Below are 23,451 nucleotides of genomic sequence, written 5' to 3' on the forward strand. Positions count from 1 at the left end.
AGTAGTCACCTCGTTAGGGGTTTACTACAGGCCCCCCAATAGCAGCAGGGAGATTGTAGAAAGCATAGGTCGACAGATTTTGGAAAAGTGTGGACGCAGTAGGGTTGTTGTAATGGGTGACTTTAACTTTCCTAATATTGATTGGAACCTCCTTCGAGCAGAAGATTTGAATGGAGCTGTTTTTGTAAGGTGTGTTCAGGAGGGTTTCCTAACGCAGTACGTTGACAGGCCGACGAGGGGAGAGGCCATTCTAGACTTGGTGCTCGGAAACGAGCCGGGGCAGGTATCAGATCTTGTGGTGGGAGAGCATTTTGGTGATAGTGACCATAACACTCTCTCATTCTACATAGCTATGGAGAAGGAGAGGATTAGGCAGAATGGGAGGATATTTAATTGGGGAAGAGGAAACTATGATGCGATTAGACACGAGTTAGGAAGCATGGACTGGGAGCAGTTGTTCCATGGTAAGGGAACTATAGACATGTGGAGATGGTTTAAGGAACAGTTGTTGGGAGTGATGAGTAAATATGTCCCTCTGAGACAGGCAAGACGGGGTAAGATAAAGGAACCTTGGATGACGAGAGCGGTGGAGCTTCTAGTGAAAAGGAAGAAGGTAGCTTACATAAGGTGGAGGAAGCTAGGGTCAAGTTCAGCTAGAGAGGATTACATGCAGGCAAGGAAGGAGCTCAAAAATGGTCTGAGGAGAGCCAGGAGGGGGCACGAGAAAGGCTTGGCAGAAGGAATCCGGGAAAACACAAAGGCATTTTACACTTACGTGAGGAATAAGAGAATGGTCAAAGAAAGAGTAGGGCCGATCAGGGATAGCATAGGGAACTTGTGTGTGGAGCCTGAGGAGGTAGGGGAAGCCCTAAATGAGTTTTTTGCTTCTGTCTTTACGAAAGAAACGACCTGTGTAGTGAATGAAACCTTTGAAGAGCAGGTGTGCATGCTGGAATGGATAGAGATAGAGGAAGCTGATGTACTGAAAATTTTGTCAAACATTAAGATTGACAAGTCGCCAGGCCCGGATCAGATTTGTCCTCGGCTGCTTTGGGAAGCGAGAAATGCAATTGCTTCGCCACTTGCGAAGATCTTTGCATCCTCGCTCTCCACTGGAGTCGTACCTGAGGACTGGAGAGAGGCAAATGTAATTCCTCTCTTCAAGAAAGGAAATAGGGAAATCCCCGGCAATTATAGACCGGTAAGTCTCACGTCTGTCGTCTGCAAGGTGTTAGAAAGGATTCTGAGGGATAAGATTTATGACCATCTGGAAGAGCATGGCTTGATCAAATACAGTCAACACGGCTTTGTGAGGGGTAGGTCATGCCTTACAAACCTTATCGAGTTTTTTGAGGATGTGACTAGTAAGGTTGATGAGGGTCAAGCTGTGGATGTGGTGTATATGGACTTCAGTAAGGCATTTGACAAGGTTCCCCATGGAAGGCTCATTCAGAAGGTCAGGAGGAATGGGATACAGGGGAACTTAGCTGCTTGGATACAGAATTGGCTGGCCAACAGAAGACAGCGAGTGGTAGTAGAAGGAAAATATTCTGCCTGGAAGTCAGTGGTGAGTGGGGTTCCACAGGGCTCTGTCCTTGGGCCTCTACTGTTTGTAATTTTTATTAATGACTTGGACGAGGGAATTGAAGGATGGGTCAGCAAGTTTGCAGACGACACAAAGGTCGGAGGTGTCGTTGACAGTGTAGAGGGCTGTTGTAGGCTGCAGCGGGACATTGACAGGATGCAGAGATGGGCTGAGAGGTGGCAGATGGAGTTCAACCTGGATAAATGCGAGGTGATGCATTTTGGAAGGTCGAATTTGAAAACTGAGTACAGGATTAAGGATAGGATTCTTGGCAGCGTGGAGGAACAGAGGGATCTTGGTGTGCAGATACATAGATCCCTTAAAATGGCCACCCAAGTGGACAGGGTTGTTAAGAAAGCATATGGTGTTTTGGCTTTCATTAACAGGGGGATTGAGTTTAAGAGTCGTGAGATCTTGTTGCAGCTCTATAAAACTTTGGTTAGACCGCACTTGGAATACTGCGTCCAGTTCTGGGCGCCCTATTATAGGAAAGATGTGGATGCTTTGGAGAGGGTTCAGAGGAGGTTTACCAGGATGCTGCCTGGACTGGAGGGCTTATCTTATGAAGAGAGGTTGACTGAGCTCGGTCTCTTTTCATTGGAGAAAAGGAGGAGGAGAGGGGACCTAATTGAGGTATACAAGATAATGAGAGGCATAGATAGAGTCGATAGCCAGAGACTATTTCCCAGGGCAGAAATGGCTAGCACGAGGGGTCATAGTTTTAAGCTGGTTGGTGGAAAGTATAGAGGGGATGTCAGAGGCAGGTTCTTTACGCAGAGAGTTGTGAGAGCATGGAATGCGTTGCCAGCAGCAGTTGTGGAAGCAAGGTCATTGGGGTCATTTAAGAGACTGCTGGACATGCATATGGTCACAGAAATTTGAGGGTGCATCCATGAGGATCAATGGTCGGCACAACATTGTGGGCTGAAGGGCCTGTTCTGTGCTGTACTGTTCTATGTTCTATGTACTGATGCTGGAAACAAAGCTAACACAGTGAGGAGCTGGAAGAATGCAGCATCAGAGGAGCAGAAAAGTTGACATTTCAGGTCAGGACCCTCTGAGGAAGGATCCTGACCCGTCAACTTTCCTGCTCCTGGCTTGATGTATTATCTCTGATTTAGCATCTCTGCCATTTCAGTGTTCCTCACTGTTAACTCTCTGGTTTCATCTTCCAAAGGACCAAGGTTCTACCTTAGCGACTCTCATCCCTTTTATATACCGATAGAATCTTTTGCTCTCCTTGTTTGATATTTTGAGCTGGTTTTCTTTTGTAGTTTAACTTGGCTCTTTTTGTTAAGTATCCCTTTATATATGTTTGAAATTTTTCCAATCCTCCTGTCTGGCACTGGCCTTTGCAATATGGTTTTCGACTTTATATTGTCCTTTACCACCTTGTTTAGTCATGGAAGCTGTTAACCCCACACTGCAACTATCTTTCTTCCTGACTGGGATATATTTTAGTTGTCAGGAATTGAGTTGCTCTAACTGCCACCGTTCATCTGCTGACTTACCTTTTAGACTTCTTGCCCAGTCTACTTGGGCCAAATCCATCGTCCTGCCTATGTAATTTCCTTTGTTTAATTCTAGAACACCACTGTGGGACGGCACTTTCTCACCACCCACCCTCCCCCCACCAAACTGCATTTTGATTTCTATCAAACTACGGTCATTACTCCCTACAGGATCCTTAATATGGTGTCATCATTAATCTGTCCTCATTACACAATACCAAATCCGGAGTAGCCTGCTGCCTGGTTGGTTCCACAACATACTGCTCTAAGAAACAATTGCTAATACATTCAATGAACTCTGCCTCCAGGCTACCCTTGCCAATTTGATTCTTCCAATCTACGTGCATGTTAAAATCGCCCATGATTATTGCTGTACCTTTCTTGCAAGCATCTAATATCTCTTGGTTAATACTGCCCTACTGTGAAACTACTGTTTGGGGCCCTATAGATTACTCCTCCCAAGTACTTCTTCCCTTTTGTTATTTCTTATTTCTATCCAGACTGATTCCACATCTTGATCTCCCATGCTAATGTATTTCTCATTACACCACTGATCTCATCCTTCACCAGTAAAGCTACACCACCACCTTTTCCTTTCAGTCTATCCCTTTGAAACGCTTGGATATGCAAATCCCAGATCTGGTCTCCTTGTAACAATGTCTCAGTAATTGCTACCAAATTGTACCCTTTTGTTTATATTTGTGTCATTAACTCATTAATTTTGTTTCAAATTCTTTGGGCATTTCGATACAAAGGTTTTAAATTTGTTATACAAAATCAAGGGCCGAAGAACCTGTACTGTGCTGTAATGTTCTATGTTCGATAAATTTCCCTACTGTTTATAAATCCTTGGTGCAGAAGGCCAATTGCCTGTTCTGTCAGTAACCTTTTATTGTCTGGTAACCATCTGGCATATTACTAACTTGTAGTCTTACCTCCTTTTAGTTTGGGTTTTCTAATGTCCCCTAGAACTGAACCCCCTCACCCTACCCCTAACCATTGCATTTAGTTTAAAACCCTGTCTGCAGCCCTATTTATGTGATTCACCAGGATTCTGGTTTTAGCACGAGTCATATGAAGACTATCCTGTTGCCTACAATTTGGGTTGCCCTACTGTAGGAAAGGTGGTGTTAAAATTGAGAAAAAAAGATTTTAAAGGACTTTGTTGGGACTGGAGTGTTTGAATTAGACGGAGAGGCTGAATAGGCTAGGGACTTTTTTTTGCCTGCAGCATTGGAGGCTGAGGGGTGACTTTATAGAGGTTTATAAAATCATGACAGGCATGGCTAGAGTGAATAGTTAAGGTCTTTTACCAATGATGGGGGGATGGGCAGTACAAAACTGGAGGGCATAAGACAAATGGTGGGGCAGGCTTGAGGGGCCAGATGGCTTACTCCTGCTCCTTTTTATGTTCTTATGTACAGGGTCAACCACTGTGTGTAACAATCACAGCTGATGTTAGTATCAGACAAGTCAGTCCCCAAACCTAGCTTCAGCGCTCATATTTTGGTTTTGTTTGTTACTGAATTGGTTTCTAAGTATAACATAAGCATGCAATGCTGCAGACTTTTGCTTTAATGCGAACAGATGTTTATGAACAAAAGAAATTCAGATTAAATAGAATAAACCAGGCCATCTACTTATACAAATTCAAAGATATTCAAGCATACTTAAAAGTATAGTCCCATTAATCTGAAGATTTTTTTTAAATTGAAAAGAAAAATACACAGTGCTTCTATCCAGGACATCACTCATACAGGGACTAACACTTCAGCAAGTTTAAGTCATCTGTGACCTGAACACACTGTAGCTTCTGCCTGGAGCTATTAAACGCCTAAGCTTAAATGTTCTAAGCTTCACGAGTTTATCCCAACATCTCTGGTCTGGGTCTATCACTGACTCTTCACTCTATTGTGACTGAGTTCGCTATATTCCCTCCCTTCTCAAGACCACTGATCTACATAGCCATTTCTATCCAAGGACTTCATTGGACTGCTGCACTAAAAGTAAAATTGATTGCAAACAGTTCACTGTCTGAGCTATGGGTGTTTCCGCTTAAGCTTAAAAAATGTTGTAGAAATCTCGAACAAAACCTGAGGCCCCGTTAACTTGCTGCATCGCAAAGCAATCCCAGATAAACAAAAATGCATTAGTAGTGCACATGAATCCGTTCACTTTAAATCCAGATGTTGAGACCATCACCACTTTTATTTTATCATTTTTGGTTTGGAACAGAATTTAACTTTTAACAGCAGCTTGTTTTATACAGGGGATACATAGTACAGATGCTTTGCTGTTTGGAGTTGGCATGGAAAGATGATGCAGACTAATTGATGTCCTAAGAACATTATAGATGATTTGGCACCAAGGTGTGTATCTGCTCAGGGACTCGCAGCTGGATGTCGAATTGGTCAATTAAAGGAAGACTGACGCTAGTCACCCAACCACAAGGCAATTTTAGAAGGTGTCAGACTGGGAAGCATTTTTTGTTTTGCTTCCTTTCTGGTTATTTTCCACATATCAACTAGTTGAAAGTTCTGGGAACAGAAATCCAGCTTTTTTCAAAATAAAAGTAAAAGTCTCCAAAGGTCTGTAGAAGCTGTTTGTATTGATTAGTGACATCAAAATTCAAGCAAGATATTCAGATCTGTCTGCCTGTATTACAACCTATAATCCAAAGATATTTGAAATAGTTTTTAAATTAATAAGTTATGATTAATTTGTTTTCTTTCTAGTTTACCCTTTAACTTTGTCTGTCTAGTGTGTGATAAGGGTTTGTGATCAAATAAGATTAGACTTAGCTTGTAGATATTAATTAGATTGCCCTGTTGTCTTTGTATACTGTTGAATTGACATTATTAATAAATTGTCGAATTTTGTTTAAGTTATTAACTTGGTGTCCAAGATTCATTAGGAGCAATTGAGCAATTTTGAGCAGTTTAGCAATTCTGTGTTTTCATAGACTTCATAGAATCCTTACAATGTGCTGAGAATCCAGTGATTGCGAGGCTGGTTTGGTTTGACTTGTTATCCCTGTGTTGCAAAAAACATTACCGTGGCTTCAGACACACTTAAGTTCATTTAATTTCTGAGGCACAAAAAACCTTCCAATTTCTAACTCAACAAGCCCAAACTCAAATTGATAATATGATACTAAAAATATATATATAAATAAAAATTGCACAGTTCACATTAGAGCTGAAGTTGTAGAAATGAGAAGACAGCTTTGGATTTTAGTAAAGCCTTTGACAAGGTTCTGCATGATTGTTAATAGTAAAGTCTGGTCATGTGGGATTCAGGGTGAGCTTGCCAATTGGATACATAATTGGTTTAATGGCAGGAGATAGTGACTAATAGTGGAGGGTTACTTTTCAGACGGGAAGCCTGTGGCCAGAAGCGTTCTAAAGAAGGGTCCCGACCTGAAATGTCAAGTTTTCTGCTCCTCTGATGCTGCTTGGCCTGCTCTGTTCATCCAGCTTCACACTGTGTTATCTGAGTGTTCCACAGGGATCAGTTCTGGGTCCTCTTTTGTCATTTATATAAATGATTTGCCTGAGAATATAGAAGGCATGGTTAGTAAGTTTGTGGATGACACTAAAGTTTATGACATAGTAGACAGTGATGAAGGCTTTCTAAGAGTACAGAGGGATCTTGATCAAGTGAGTCAATGGGCTGAAAAATGGCAAATGGAGTTCAATTTGGATAAATGCGAGGTTTTGCATTTAGCCAAAATGAACAAGGTTAAGGATTATACACTTAATGATAGGGCCTTGGGTAATGTTTTTTGCACAGAAGAACCTGGGGAGGAGATACATGATTCTTTAAAGTTTGTCACTAAGACACAGGATGGTTTTAAAAAATCATTTGGCATGCTTGCCTTCCTTATGCAGTCCTCTGAGTATACGATTTGGGACCTTATGTTGAGATCATACGGGGTGTTGGTGAGGCCCCTTCTGGAATACTGTCCAGTTCTGGTTGCTCAGTTATAGGAAGGATACTATCAAGCTAGAGATAGTTCAGAAGTAACTTACCAGAATGTTGCTGGCTATGGAAGGTTAGAGTTATAAGGAAAGACAGGAATGACTGGGACTAGAACATAGAAGGCTGAGAATTGATCTGACAGAAGCTTGTAAAATAATGAGCGTTATAGATAAAGTTGATGGTAGTTGACTCTTCTCTAAGGCGGGGAGTTTCAAGGCTAGGGGCCACATTTTTTAAGGTGAGAGGAGTGAGATTTAAAAAAGACGTGAGGCAATTTTTTTTTACACAGTGGGTGATTCACGTGTGAAATGAACTTCTGATGGAGTGGTGGATGTGGATACAATTACAATGTTGAAAAGATGTTTGGATGAATATATGAATATGAATGGTCTGGAGGCATGTGGGCCAAGTTTAGTTCGGGATTATGTTCGGTTGGACCAAAGGGTCTGTTTCCATTGTGTATGAATCTGGTGCACTTGAACCCAATGTTGGTCAAATTAACGGTCTCTCAACTGTTAAGAACCGAACTCAATGATCAGTCATTACGCTGAAAACGTGCTTAAGGTAGCAAACACCATTTACTATGGTAGTTGATGTTGGCAAGAGATTTTGGACTTGCCCACCAAATGACTCCAAACTGTATTGCAGACTGTGCAGGCTCACAGTCCTGAGGAAGGGTCACCAGACCTGAAACATTAACTCTGATTTTTCTTCACAGATGCTGGCATACCTGCTGAGCTTTTCCAGCATCTTCTGTTTTTATTTGCATTTAAACTTAAAACTCCAGATTTACAGCATCTGCAGTTCTTTTGGATTTTATTTGTGTGGGTTCATCAACAGACTCAATCCTAATACACAGTATCAATAAAAATAGCAATAACAGAATAACTTGAATTTGGCACAAGCAAATAGAGTGAATCTGTCACTTTCAGGGAGTATCAGACTGTGACCAGTCAGGTTTCCCTACCCAGTGAAAATGGTGGCTGGTGAGCAATGGATGGAAAATTTCTAAGTGCAATCCCATCTGCTTCCTATGGATTTGTTCGATGTTCATAGAAGAAAACTTGGCCCAAAACTTGGACTTGGGCTGAAGAACATGGTGTTACGTACTGGTGAACGATTGGTGAGAAGATTGGGCAGACGGATTTTGAGAGGAGGTGGGGGTGTGGGAAGATGTGAAGATATATTTTGAGAAAGTAAGTAAACTGATTTGATGAGGTGGAGGAGGGTTATTGTAAAAATATGGAGGGGACTGAAATAGCTTAGTGTTGCTAGGTTAGAGGCTCAAGTTGAAAATGCAAGGGTCATGTTTTAATTTTTTTTGTGGAATATGCAGTATTGCTGGCAAGCCTATCCCTAATTGGCTTATTGTTGGTATTAAACTGTGTGATTGAACTATTACAGACCATTTAGTGCAAATAAACCCACCAAGCAGAGACAAAGTCTTTTCCGTGGTACATCAGTACAACTGAAAGACTTGCTTCGCCAATTCAGAAGTCAGTTGGGAGCCAACCACATTCTGCAGGTCTAGAGTAGCACATCAGCTAAGTCAGGTTAGGATGGCGGATTTCCTTCTCCTTTTAGGGATTATTGAACCAGCAGGCCTTTTATGGCAATGAATGGTAGTCTCAGTAAAGATACCATGAAACCAGCTTTGATTTCCCATTACTTAAATTTATTAGTTGCAATTTGATTTCCACCTGTTTTCCTGGTGGGATTTGAACCCTGATCCCCTGATCATGCAACATAGAATCCATCATACAATCCCTACAAGGTGGAAACAGGCCCTTTGGCCCAACAAGTCCACACTGACCCTCAGAGCATCCCATCATCCCCCTAATCTACACATCCCTGAACACTAAGGGGGCAATTTAGCATGGCCAAACCACTTAGCCTACACATCTTTGGACTGTGTGAAGAAACCTGAGCACCCGCAGGAAACCCACGCAGACGCGGGAGCATGTGCAAACTCTACAGTCGCACAAGGCTAGAATCAAACCCTGGTCCCTGGTGCTGTGAGGCTGCAGTGCTAACCACTGACCAATGTGCCACCCTTATTAAGCTCGGCCTTTGCACAACTAGTCCATCAGAATTGCCATTATATAACCTTTAATACAGGATCAGAAGAGAGGGTTGGTTGTTAGGATTCAGGGATTAGGAACGAATGCGGAGTAGCCAGTAGTGGTTGGTACATTGTGCTAAGGGAACTATCCAGCAGATGATGACACCTCGGAACGTTTGATCATCGTAAGAAAGTGGTAGTTGTGATTGTGATCTAGTTTAAAGGTGTGGTTGACTTAGAGAATTTATTGAGATACTGGAATAATGAATGGGCTGTGGTGGTGAGTTGAGTTTGAAAAATGTGTTCAGAACCTGATGTGTGTTAGGATGCTGCAAGAATGTTTTGTGGGATTTAGTGAGAATGAGGGGCGGGTGGTTAATGTCCAAGAGAGGGGAAAAACCTCCTCTTGTTTGCCAGTCTGGCCTAAATAAAGGTTTAAGCTAATTGTTCAGCGGTGTACAGTGTATTTGTATGAAGCATGAGAGAGAGAGAGAGTCCAAAGAACTGGGCAAGATGAAAATCGTGAGAATACTTCAGAAATCCAAGTTGTCAAGATGGTAGCACAAGGATGCTCCAGCCAGACCTTGTCTGCTCTACCTGCTTTTGTTTTTTTCTTCTTTTTCTTTTCCTTCTCTTCCTCCTAGTGTTTTTTTCCCCTCTTTTCTCCTTTCAATTTTTGGCTTCCCTTTAATGATGACATCCTGTAGCAGCCTCCCCACCGTTACGTGTTGACCTCCTGATCTCTCATTGCCATCTCCTGGTGTAGCGTTGCATGGTGACCTCTACCTTGCACAGTGGCCTCCTTCCGTAGAGGCCTCTCAGTGTAGCATAGTGGCCTCCCACAGCAGTCCCCTCCTGTAAGGGCCTCCTGGTGTGGCATGGCCTCCTGGCCTTGCGCAGCAGCCTCCTGGTGTGGTGTGGCAACCCCTGGGCCCCCTGCAGCAGTCTTCCAGCATCGCCAATGTGGTGCAGAGTTGGGGATTGGAAGCTAAGTGCCAGCGTAGACTGCTTTACTGAACTCTTTTCAAAATCATTGTTGTAATTTGCAACGTATAAATTTTTCACTATATTCATTCAGTGTATGTGACAATAATAGCTATTTCCATCTCTACCTCCCTCTGTGCAGAAACAACAGGTGAATGCAAGTCACAACTGTCTGTGTACCAATGCAGAATGGGAAATATGCTCGATAATGCAAAAATTACAGTGCGACAGTGTGATTATAGCAGTATGAATGGGTATGTGGTTCAAATACTGGAAGCATGACCATTTAATATTTCTGGCTATTCTGTACTCAGAGACAGAAAGAAGGAGAAATTGAAAATGGGTGACCGTATTGATCAACAATTTGCAGCACTGGACAGGGATAATATGCTTGAGCATTTCAATATTCTTACAGAATCCCTACAATGTGGCCCAATAAATCAGCCCAGATCCATCCCCCTATAACCCATCTAAACTACACATCCCTGAACACTATGGGGAATTTAGCATAGCAAATCCAACTACCCTGCACATCTTTGGACTATGGGAGGAAACTGGAATACCTGGAGGAAGCCCAAGCGCACACCGGGAGAATGTGCAAACTCCACACAGACCGACGGCCGAGGATGATATTGAACTTAGGTCCCTGGCGCTGTGAGGCAGCTGTGCTAACCAGTGAGCCATTATGTTGCTCTGATTCTGATCTATGTCATTAGAATTCAGGACTCTGTTGGGTGCATGCCATAGGTTAGCAAATTGTGGGAAAGTAGACAAGCTAAGTTAATCAAAATGCAAGCACTATGAGACTTCAGTTATCCAAATAATCTGCAATAGTTACAGTATAATTGTGAAAGAGGAGGAAATCTTTCTGAATTGTCTGCAAGAAATCACTGTTCAATATGTTTTCAGTCTAATGGAGAAGGAAGCCTGCTGAAACTGATTCTGGAAGTTCAGAGATAATGGGAACAGTAGATGCTGGAGAATCCGAGATAACAAAGTGTGGAGCTGGCTGAACACAGCAGGCCAAGCAGCATCTAAGATACACTTTGTTATCTGGAAGTTCAATCGGGCAAGCAGAAAATGGTTTCGGAGGTGAACATGTTGAATCCGATCCACAACAACATCATGTCTGGAATACAAATGGAGAAGGAGCAACAGTGAAAATGCTCCAATGCAAGATAATGAAACCCAAGGAATTGGGAAGGAATATGGTCTGTGCAACTTGAAATCGAACAGCAGCAAATAAGATAGTAAATACTGAGAACAGTACAGCACACACCAAGGTCCTTTGGCTCATCGTGTCTGTGATGATGTTCCAAACTAATCCTATCTGCTTGCATATGGTCCATAATCCTAGATTCCCTGCCTGTTCATGTGTCTGTCTGAATGCCTCTTGAACTTTGCTAATTCACTTGCTTCTACTAACTCCCCTTGTAGTGCATTCCACACACCTACTAACTGTGAAATAAAACTTCTTCTGTCACACACATTGTTTAAACCTTTTCCCTGTCATCCTAAACTCATGCCCATGTATTTGGAATTAGAATTAGAATTAGGTTTGTTGTCACATGCATTCAAGTTACAAAAGGGCAGGAGTGCAGTGAAAAGTGCAAAATGTTGCCACCATCCAGTGCCACCCTAGGTACTAAGTACCTCGGCACAAAAAAAAGAGAAAATAAAGAAAAAAAAATTCTATAATGCAGACGTACATAGTACAATTGTAAGTTAGGAAGGTAAGAAATAAATATTTTTTACAAAAAGGACATTACATTCTTTCTCTCAGGGCTTCTATTTAGTCTGACCAGGCTCTGCCAGTTCCCAACCAGTCGTCGCTTTCACTCTGGGCCTCTTGGCCATCCCTGCTTTGCTCCTGGCCTGCTGGCTGTTGTTCCTGCTTCAGTACATGGCTGAAGAAAAAGAAAGGAAGGGGAAAAATATAAGAGAGAGAGAGGTGAAACAATGAAAAGGAACCGACAGAGCGAACAAGCTCTGGTTTTTGTGTCTCCTTCACTGCAATCTTGGAATATTATCTTGGGGATGATCTTGCATGTTTGACATTTCCACCCTAGGAAAAAGATTTCAAGTGTCCATCCCATTAGTGCCCCTCATAATTTTACATACTTCTATCAGTTTGTCCCTCGGCCTCTGATGCTCCGTCGTAAATGAACAATAAGAGGCCATCAAAGAAGAGTTTAAAGAGCACCTGGAGACCAAAATGAAGAAGAGGAGAGGCTTTTGATAAATTGCTGTTCATAGAATTCCCATAATGTGGAAACAGGCCCTTTGGCCCAACAAGTCCACCCAGACCTATTTACCCCTATAACCGAACCAATTACACATCCCTGAACACTATGGGCAATTTAGCATGGCCAATCCACCTAGCCTGCACATCTTTGGACTATGGGAGGAAACCTACACAGACATGGGGAGAATGTGCAAACTCCACACAGACAGTTTCCCCATGGTGGGATTGAACCGGATCTCTGGCACAGTGAGGACTGTGTTAACCTTTGACCCACCATGCTGCCCTGTGTTGGGAATTACTCATTAATGAGTATGACTGTTCATTTACGAAATTCTGTGTCATTGGTCATGGTTCTGTGAGTCATTGCTCGGCCGATAATCCTCACCCTATAGCTGCATATCTGACCACATGTTTGGCAGTTTTCCAGGAAGTGGAATTGACCCTTGATCTCAATCACTCTCAGCCCATTCACAGGCTCCTGTTTATCGTACTTTCTCTTGCCAATGGATGTTCTTGAAGAATTGTGACCCTTCACACAGGAGGTTCCTTCTGAACAATGGACTCCCAGGGTTGTCATAAATGTTGCATTCTTGAGCCAAGCCTTTCAAAAATCTTTGAAGCTCTTCCTTGGTCCTCCTCTTGTTCAAATGCCTTCTTTGAAATGGGCATTTGGAATGTGGGCATCCTAAGCACCTCGTCAGCCAAGCAGAGTGGATTTCAGATGGTCATAGCTTTTGTGCTGGTGCTGTTAGCTCCTTCAAGGATGCTGTTCTACCAGCTGATATAGAGAATCCATCTCGGACAGCATTAATGATGCTTCCTCATCATGTAGAGGTGGAGTGTGTACGTTGTCCAAGTTTAGGAGCCACATGGAAGAGTCAAAAGGACAATTGTCTTATACGCAGGAATCTTGGTATCAATATGGAAGCTATGAGCATTGAAGACTCATTCTTTGGCATCTGAAAGTGGTGCTTGCAGATTAGATGCAGTGTTGGAGCTCTACATTGAAATTAGACGCAGACAAGAGGTGACTCCTCAAGTAGGGAAAGTGTTCCACGTTTGAGAGTATTTTTCACTTTGTCGTAATGAGGGATAGATCGGAACCTACCCTGAGACAGTTTTGGTAAAGAATTCGTGTTGTCTTGAGGTTGAGGCTGAGACCAAATGTTTGTATGCGGCCGCAGAGGCATTAAGCGAGGCTTGAAGATCCTTTTCCAAGAGAACAGGGATGGTATTGTCATCAGCATTCTGAAGTTCCACAAGCGATGCCTGTGTTGTTCTCCTTTTGGAATTTAATTGGTTAAGTTTTGAAATGTTTTCTGTCCATCCTGTAGACAGTATCTACACCACTGGAAGACTTATTTTAACAAGATGAAGGAGGTTGGGATGAAAGTGAAGAAAAGAGATGAGCAACTAAGGAAGATGATTGACCAAGTTTGGAGCAGTGGATGTTGTCTACATGGATTTTACTGAAACATTTGACAAGGTCCCTTGTGATAGGCTCATCCAGCAGATCAAGTTACTTAGGATCCATGCTTAGTCAGCAAGTTGGATACCAAATTAGCTTGGTCATAGAGAGTATTTCTGGAGGGGACGGTGTATCTGGCTGGAAGGCTCTGATCAGTGGTGTTCTGCAAGGGTCAATGCTGGGACCTCTCCTGTTTATAATATGTATAAATGGTCCAGATAAAAATGTTAGTGGTCTATTTAGTAAGTTTGCAGATAACATGAAAATTGGTTAAGTTGTGGATAGTGAGGAAAGATATCAAAGCATGCAGTAGAATAAAGATCAGTTAAAAATTTGGGCGGAGAAATGGCAGGTGGTGCTTAATCCAGACGAGGTGTGAGATGATTTGGGTGGTCAAATACAAGGTGGTATACAGTAACTAGTATAACCCATAGGAGCACTGGAATACAGAGGGATCTTGAGGTGCAAGTTCATAGCTCCCTTAAAGTAACATGCGGTTAAGGCAGTAAAGAAGACATGGCATGCTTGCCTTCATCAGCTACAGCTTTGAGTATAAGCTTTAGACAGGCCACGTTTGGAGTGTTGTGTGTCAGTCTGGTCACCACACTACAGGAAAGATGTGGATGCTTTGGAGAAGGTGCAAAAAATTTTAATATGTTCTGTGGATTGGAGTTTATTGGTTAAGTGAACAGGTTGGATAAGCTTGGACTGTTTTCACTGGAGCGTCGGAGGCTGAGAGGTGACCTCTTAAAAAATATATAAAATTAAGGAGCATGGATAGGGTGGATTGAGGGTCTCCTTCCTGGGATAAAAGATGAGAGAGGGGGTTTAAACAAGATGTTCAAGGAAAGTTTTTCCCAGCATTGTGGGCACCTGGAACATGGTGTTAGAGAATGTTAGAGTAGATGATAGCAACATTTAAGAGGCAGGCAGGGAATGGAGGGATATGGACCATGTGAAGATAGATGAGATTAGTTTAGCATGGAATCATGATCAGCACAGATATGGATTGAAGGGCCTGTTCCTGTGTTGTTCTGTGTTCTATATTTTATAATGCGATAACACATCCTTGTTTGAGTCTTGGCCTCAAGTGATTCTGTCATATTACCATCTGTAATGATGATAGCCAACACCTTTATCATGGAGAGTGTTGATGAATTTCTCTGGACAGCTGGTGATTGACTGAGTCAAAAGCCTTGGCCAGATCGAAGGCATGAAGAATGGCCATGTTGTTCCAGGCATTTCTCTTGGAGTTGTTGAGCAGTGAAATAAATGCACGTCCACAGTTCCATAGTTTGTTAGAAGCCACACTGGCTTTTTGGAAGAATTTCTTCAGACAGTGGGAGAAGGTACCAAGCAAGGATCTAGATAATGATCTTGCAAAGCGATGAAGATTCTTCTGTAGTTTCCACAAGGGAATGAGAGACTTTTGATAAATAGAGCTTCTTGTATACTGGAGAATTACAGGAGACGTGTGAGATAATCAGAGCTCATGGAAATAGAGTAGCAATAATTGTAATGGAAAAGAAATGTAAAATGGTTTTGGAATACAAATAGTAAAAAAAATTGAACTGATTTGGGAGCACAAAGTAGGACAGAAACCATGGATGAAGATCAAAATGAGTACTTTTCCTGACAAAAAGAGGATCTGTCAGTATCGCAGTAAAGGCAACAGTAGTAGTTCAGGGGTGTGTGTGGGTTATAGGGGGATGGGTCTGGGTGGGATGCTCCAAGGGGCAGTGTGGACTTGTTGGGCCAAAGGGCCTGTTTCCACACTGTAGGGAATCTAATAAACAAAGATTTTAAAAGATTTACAGTTCTCAAGGGAGAAAACTCACCAGTATAAGTAGGAGGTGCCTCTGGCCACAACAGATCAAACCTTATGGTGTCTGTGTGCTGTGGGGAGGGGAACTAACGCTCCAGAACCCCAGGGCAATATTCTGGGGACATGAATGTGAAATCTACAATGGCAAATGGCAACATTTAAATTCAGTAAAAATCTGAAATAAAGAGCTGGCCTACTGGGAATCATGTAACCAAAGTTAATGGTTGTAATGAGCCTGCTTGGTCTGATCTACTTGGGTTTACAGACCCACAATGTGGTTAACTCTTAACAATTAGGTATGGCTAATAAGTGCTGGCCCAGACAATGACACTGATATCTGCAAAGGAAGTTTTTAAAAACAAAGCATCCCTGTTCAAAACGTGATGAGGAATGAACCTGGCAAACACAGCAATCTATAAAAATGTAAAATGTAGGGTGCATTTGCTGAGTCACTTTGGTTGTGAATGTTTGGTGATTTATGTAATCTTTAGCATTGGATTGTTTTAAAGTATAAGTTTGCTGTGACTATCCTAACTATTTGTACATTTATTCCACAGCTCTCCATATTAAGGGAAATGCCCAACATAGAAGTGATTACATTAAGGTAATGAAGCTTAGGGAAGATAACATTATGTAAAATGTAATTGTCCGATAGAATCCGTTCCGTCGATAAGGTAGTTGCTACAGCGATGCTGCTTTTGCCACATGACCTCATTTGATAGAAAACATGTCTAAAATATGAATGGAATCATGGAAACAAACAAACAAAAAGAGTAGGCATCTCAAGCCATAGCCATTCAGTAGGATCATGCTGATCTTGTTTTAACTTAAACTCTACATTCCTGCATATCTCTGATATCTTTCATCCCTTGGTAATTCGGAATCTATCTACCTCCACCTTTAAAAAATATACATATCTACATTCTCCGCCTTTAGAGGAAAGGAATTCCAAAGACTCAACCGTTGCCGGGGGGAAATAACGTTTCCTCATCTGTTGTTTTAAATGAGTTGCTCCTTACTTTTAAACTATGACCCCCTAGTTCTAGATTCTGTCACAAGAGGAACATCCTTTTGACATCCAGCTGGTCACATCCCATCCGGAACTTACTTGTTTAAATTAAATCACCTCTGACTCTTCTAAACTATTGGTTACAGGTCTAGCCTTTCTTTTGTAAGGCAGTCTGCTCATTCCAGGTATTAGTCTGGTAAACCTGCTTTGAACTGCTTCCAGTGTATTAACATTCTTCCTGTAAGTACGATGACAGTGCAGATGGGGTCTCAACAACGCCCTGTATAACGGAAGCATAGCTTCCTATTCTTGCATTCAACTTCACTTGCAATAAAACATTATATTTTATCAGTTTTCCTGATTTACTTGCCTTACCTATCTTCTGTGATTCATGCACTAGGACACCTAGATCTCTTTGCAGCCTCTTACTATTTGGGCAACACGCTTACCTCACGTTATTCTGTCAAAATGGATGCTTTCACTCTTTCTCACATTGCACTTAATTTGTCAGTTCTTTGCCTACTCACTTCTTAACTACATTCTTTTGTAGGCTCCTAATGTCCTCTCAACAAATTATGTTTCAACCTAGCTTTGTGTGACGCGCAAAGTTAGCTAACCTACCTTCGGTCCTTTGTCAAAATCATTTATTGACATTGTAAGAATTTGCGGCCCCAGCATCAACCCTTGTCTTACCACTTGTGATATTCTGCCAGCCTGAAGAAAAAAAAATTATTCCTACTTTCTTCTTCCCATTGGCCAGCCAGCCAATCCATGCTATCTTGTTATCCATTTTATCTCTTATATTATTAGCATTGCTTTTCTGCAATAAGCTTTATGTGGTACTTAAACCACCCTGTCTACTGTGACACCACTTTCAGGAAACTACATACCTGTACTCCTAGGTCTCTCTCTTCAACAAAACTCCCCAGGGTCCTACCATTAACGGTGTAAGTCTTGTCCTGATTTGTCTTACGAAAATCCAACACCTCGTGTTTATCAGAATTAAATCCATCTGCCATTCCAGTTGATCAATATCCCGCTTAGCTAACCTTCTAAGATAACCTTTTTCACTGTGCATTCTACCACCAATTTTGGTGTCATTCGCAAACTTACTAACCATGCCTCCTATATTCTTTCTCAAATCATTTGTATAAATGAGGAACAACAGTGGACCAAGTAATGATCCTTGTGGCACACCACTGGTCATCAGCCTCCAGCCCTGTACTGCCTACCTTCTGTCATTCACAGTTAAGCCAGTTTTGTATCCAACTGATCCCATGTAATCTAGCCTTACCAACAAGTCTACATACAGTACCTTGTCAAAGGCCTTGCTGAAGTCCATGTAGACAACATCTACTACACTGCCTTCATCTCTCTTCTTGGTCACTACTTCAAAAAATCCTCAGTCAAAGTTGTGAAATGTGATTTCCCATGCTCAAAGTAATGTTGATTATCCCTAGTCAGTACTTGGCCTTTCCAAATGCAAGTAGATACTGGCACTACTGACTTTAGCCTCACTGGTCTGTAATTCCCTGGCTTTTTCTTGCAGCCTTTCTTAACATTAGCCACTCTCCAGTCTTACAGCACCTCCCCGTAGCTGTCAATACACATATCTTTGCTAGGGACATCACAATTTCTTCGCTAACTTCTCAAAATGTCCTGGGATACACGATCAAATCCTGGGAATTTATCAACCTTTTAAGATATCCAGCACCACCTCTTATGTAATGTAGACATTTTTTTTCAAAACATCATTATTTAGTCGCTAGATTTCCCGTCTTTCGTGTCTTTCTCCATGGTAAATACTGATAAGAAATACTTGTTTAGGATCTCACCCATCTCCTGTGGCTCAACACGTACATGATCTTTGTTGATCTTTTCGTAGCTCTATTATCTCCCTAGTTACACTTTTTTTTGCCTTTAATATACTTAAGAGTATTACAGCTGTACAGCATGGAAACAGACTCTTTGGTCTAATTTGCCCATGCCACCCAGATATCCTAAATTAATCTAGTCCCTTTTTTGGCAAGCAATAGCCCATATCCCTGTAAATTCTTCATATTCATATACCCGTCCAGATGCCTTTTAAATGTAACTGTACCTGTCTCCACCACTTCCTCTGGGAGTTCATGCCATACACACATCACTCTCTGCAAGGAATGTTGCCCCTGGGTCCGTTTTAAATCTTTCCCCTCCTACCTTTTAAGCTATGTCCTCTAGTTTTGGACTCCCCACCCTTGTCTATGGCTATCGCTATTTTATAAACTTCTATAAGCCTCTGTTGCTCTGGGGAAAATAGTCCCAGTCTGTTCAACCTCTCTCTGCAGCTCAAACCCTCCAACCCGAGCAATGTTCTTATAAATCTTTTCTGAACCCTTCAGGTTTTACAATGTCCTTCCTATAGCAGGGAAACCAGAGTTGAACACAGTATTCCAACAGTGACCTACGCAATGTCTTGTACAGCTGCAACATGACCTCCCAATCCTAAACTCAAATCATTGACAAATAAAGGCAAACATTATGAAGATAGGGTCACTCTTGTCCTCACTTTCCACCCTACCAGTTTCCACAGCTGACGTATTATCCTCAAACATTTCTGCCAACTCTAATTAGACCCCACTGCCCCAGAACATCTTCAACTCCCACCCCTCGCCACCTTCCGCAAGGACCATTCCCTTCGCCACTCATTAATTCACACCACACTCCCCACCAACCGGTTCAATCCCACTGGTACCTTACCCTGTTACTGTAAAAGATGCAACACCTGCCCACACACTACCCCTCTCACCTCCACGCTAAACAGCCTTTCTTGGTGTGACAGAGCTTTACCTGCTATATCTCCAAACTTGTCTACTGCATCCAGTGGTGCAGACTATGGTCCTCTCTAATCAGTGAGATCAAACGCAGACTAAATTATTATTTCGTTGTACCGTAATAGCCAGCCTAACCTCCCAGTCACTGCCCATTTCAACCCACTCACCACCCCCACTTCTCCTTCAACATGTCTGCCCAACACCTTATCTTCTACCTGAGCACCTTATAGCTTGGAGGACTCAACATTTAAGTTCTCCAATTTCAAACAGCCCCTTCCCACCCAGCCCCCAGTTCCCTTTCCAGCCCCACTACCTCGCTTCTATTTCACCTTCTGATCCTCCCTTCCAGCCACCAATCAGATTCATCCCTTCCATCAACGAGCCAGGTCATTCCTACTACCAGTGTCCATCTGTTAATGACATTCCACTACCCACCCCCCCTCCACCAAACACCATCTGCAGCTCCCCCTACCCCCACATCCAGCCCTTAAGAAGATTAATACCCAAAGTGTTGACTTCTCCTTTCCTCCTCATGCTGCCTGGCTAGCTGAGTTTTTCCAGTCTCCTATGTGTTTACCTTGGATTCCAGCATTTGCAGTTCTTTATGCTTGTAGAATCTCTTTGAAGTCTCCTTTTATAGTATTTGCTGCAAAGCTATCTAATGTCCCCTTTTTGCCCTTCTGACTTCACTGTTGAGTATACTCCTACAGCCCCATACTCCTCAAGGGATTCACTTGATCCCAGCTGCCTAAGCTTGACATATGCCACATTTTTGTCACTATCTCTAGTTATCCATTGTTCCCTACTCCTGCCAGCCTTCACACCGACAGGAAAATGCTGGCCCTGAACTTTTATAGTCTCACTTGTGAAAGGCTCCAATTTTTCAGATACCCCTTTACCTGCAAACAGCCTCCCCCATGCAACTTCTGGAAGTTCCCATGTTATGCCATCAAAATTCGCCTTGCCCCATTTGAGAACTTGGAACTTTAACTTTGACTTTTCCATAACTATTTTAAAGTTAATAGAATTATGATCGCTGGTCCCAAGTGCTCTCTATTAGCACCTCAGTCACTTGCCCTGTCTTATTTCCCAAAAGGAGGTCAGGTTTTGATCCTTCTCTAGTGAAGCCATTGATTGTAAAGGTTTTCCCAAACACACACAACAAATTCCTTCCCCAATTGATTGCAGTGACAATAAAATCACTTAAGAACAACGAAAAGCTTTGTTTATAATCAGTACAGACTGGTCATAGTAAGCAAGGGCATGTAGATTGGAGGGTGTTTTTAAAAAAGAAAGCTTGCACGCAAGCATACGGGTTACATCGCAAAGGGTGTGCACTGGGCAAGATCAACATTAGCAGGATCAGCATTATTTGAAGTTGGAGAGTCCATTCATCAGTCTTAATAATGGCAGGGAAGAAGCTGTCAATGAAACTGCTAGCGTGTGTGTTCAAGCTTCTGTTCTTCTACCTGACAAGAGGATGTAGGAGAGCATTTCTGGGGTGCGATGGGTCTTTGATGTTGGCAGCCTGTCTGCGGCAATGATTCATGTAAATAGCGTCCGTGAATGGTAGGCTGGCTTCTGTGATGGGCTGAGCTGTGCACACAACCTTCTGTAGTTTCTTACAGACCTGGGCAGAGCAGTTGCCATATTAGGCTGTTATGCACCCAGACAGTGTGCTTTTACTAGTACATCTGTAAACGTTGGTGAGGGGCCTTGTGGACGTGCCAAACTTCCTGGGTCGCATGAGGTAAAAGAGGCATTGTTGTGCCTCCTTGATCATCGCATCTACATGGGAAATCCAGGACAGGTTGTCGGTTATCATTTGATGTAGATGGGCGTGTGTTCTCCTCCTTTATTTCTGAAGTCAGTGATCAGTCCTTTCGTTTTGCTGATGTTGAGAGAGCAGTTGTTCTCATTGCGCCATGTCACTAAGCCCTCGATCACCTTTCTGTATTCTGACATGTCGTTGTTTGATATCCATCCAAGTACTGTGGCATCATCAGCAGACTTTAGATGGCATTTGTCTGGAATTGGGAACACAGTCATGGGTGTACAAAGAATACAGTAGGGGGCTGAGAACATCCCCTTGGAGGAGACTTCAGTGTTATGTTATCATGGAGGAGGTGCAGTTATGTGTCTTCACTGATTGTGGTCTGTGGGTCAGAAAGCTGAGGATCTAGTTACAGAGGGCAGAGCTAGGAACAAGTTTGGAGTTTTGAGATCAGTCTGGAGAGCATAGTGACGTTGAAGGCAGAGCTGTAGTTGATGAGCCAGTGCCTGACCTAGGTGACCTTGTTGTCCAAATGTTCCAGGGCTAGGGAAACGGCATCTGCTATGGACCTGTTACATTCTTACAGACCTTATAGACCTGTATATTCTGACAGAGGATTGAAGCAGGCTGGAGGACTAGAGTTTATGTGGGCCATGACCCAGCATCTTATGGAATTCAAAGTTACTGGGTGGTAGTCATGTAAAGCACGGTTGCATGTGCTTTCTTAAATATTTGGCTGCTGGTGGTCTTCTTGAAGCAGGTGGGGACTTTAGTCTTGTCAGAGGGAGATGATGATGTTGTGAATACTTCACCATTTGGTCTGCACAGGATCTAAGTGCTTGACCGGGGACTCCATCTGGCCCGTCACTTTTCTTGGGTTGACTGCCCGGAAGACCGATCTGACTTCTGCAATGGTGACAATGGGCACAGGTGAATCTGGGGTTGTGGGGGCAGGTGATGCTGCGCCACTGGCATTCTGTTTGAACTGATCATAGAAAGCGTTGAGTGTGTCAGGGACCAATTTGTCTTTGATAACAAAGTGTGGGGCTGGATGAACACAGCAGGCCAAGCAGCATCTCCTTGGCCTGTTGTGTTCATCCAGCCCCACATTTTGTTACCTTGGATTCTCCAACATCTGTAGTTCTCATTATCTCTGATACCAATTTGTCTTTGTCTGCTATCTTGCTCTGCTTTATTTTGTACCCCATAATGTTGTTCAGGCCTCACCACAGATCACGCGAGTCTGTACGGTTGGTTTTGGCCTCTAACTTGGATTGGTACTGCCTCTTGGCTTTTTAGAGGTCATATCTGGAATTTCTATGATGCTGCATCTCTGGCCTTCAGTGGGGAGTAGTTTTCCAGTTCATTCAAGGTTTCCAGTTGTATTAGTACACAGTCCTCCACACTTTTGTGAATGAAGTCTGTGACAGTGGTGGCATAGGTTTTCCGCTGAGCACTTGAATACTATCCAGTCCACCGAGTCCAAGCAGTCTCAGACAACTTTCCATTGCCTTGGGCCAGCATCATACTACTTTTTGTAAAGGATCCTCCCAATTTTTTTGTTTCTGCTTGTGAGCTAGGAGGAGGAACACAGCATTGTGATCTGGTTTTCCAAAGTGTAGGCATATGATGGAGCGGTAGGCATCTTTGCTTGTTGTGTAGTGGTGGCCCAGGATCTGCACTCTTCTAGTGGAATAGGAGATATGTTGATGGTACTTTTGGCAGCACCCTCCTCAAGATGGCTCGATTGAACTCACTGGCCATGATAAATAAGGCCCATCCAGGTCCTGTCTATGTTTGGAAAGTTAAAATCCCCTGTATTACAACCCTATTATTCTTACAGCCATCTGCAATCTTCCTACATATTTTTCCCTCAGTTTTCCACCGACAATTGGGGTGGCCCATACAACAATCTCATCAAAGTGAATCACTCCCTTCTTATTTCTTGGTTCCACCCACATAGCCTCACTGGGCAATTCCTCAGGAATATCCTAAATACTGCTGTGATGTTTCTCCCTCATAAGAAAAGGCACTCCCACTCCTCTCTTGCTCCCCTTCTATCCTTCCTATAGCATCTGTATCACAGCATTGAACTGCTAGTCCTGTTCATCTGCCTTACTGGTCAGGTCACTCTCATGGCAATAAATGCAGTTTAATTCATCAGGCTTTCTTTGCTCCTTGCTGTGCTCTTGCT

At 42.7% G+C, this 23,451-nt stretch overlaps 2 protein-coding genes across 9 annotated transcripts in view; one reads left to right on the forward strand and one right to left on the reverse strand.

Moving 5' to 3' along the window:
- Window positions 1–23,451, forward strand: part of cfap410 (cilia and flagella associated protein 410) — a 65,106-nt gene that overhangs the window by 16,846 nt on the left and 24,809 nt on the right. For both annotated transcript variants that reach the window (XM_048533615.2, XM_048533614.1), the window contains exon 3: window positions 16,219–16,265. In XM_048533615.2, the coding sequence (XP_048389572.1) occupies window positions 16,237–16,265 (29 nt within the window). In that variant the 5' untranslated portion in view covers window positions 16,219–16,236. The remainder of the gene's footprint in view (window positions 1–16,218; window positions 16,266–23,451) is intronic.
- khk (ketohexokinase) overlaps window positions 5,213–23,451 on the reverse strand; it is a 275,763-nt gene continuing 257,524 nt past the window's right edge. The window contains exons 11-12 of one of the 7 annotated variants that reach the window (XR_009445837.1): window positions 11,893–12,030; window positions 5,213–6,648 (exon numbers count right to left, since the gene is read on the reverse strand). The gene's annotated coding sequence lies outside the window, so the exon portion shown is untranslated. The remainder of the gene's footprint in view (window positions 6,649–11,892; window positions 12,031–23,451) is intronic. The other 6 variants (XR_009445829.1, XR_009445830.1, XR_009445836.1 and 3 more) reach the window with 6 other exon arrangements.

This window comes from Stegostoma tigrinum, chromosome 6, assembly GCF_030684315.1.
Source record: "Stegostoma tigrinum isolate sSteTig4 chromosome 6, sSteTig4.hap1, whole genome shotgun sequence".
In the NCBI taxonomy this organism is placed as follows: domain Eukaryota; kingdom Metazoa; phylum Chordata; class Chondrichthyes; order Orectolobiformes; family Stegostomatidae; genus Stegostoma; species Stegostoma tigrinum.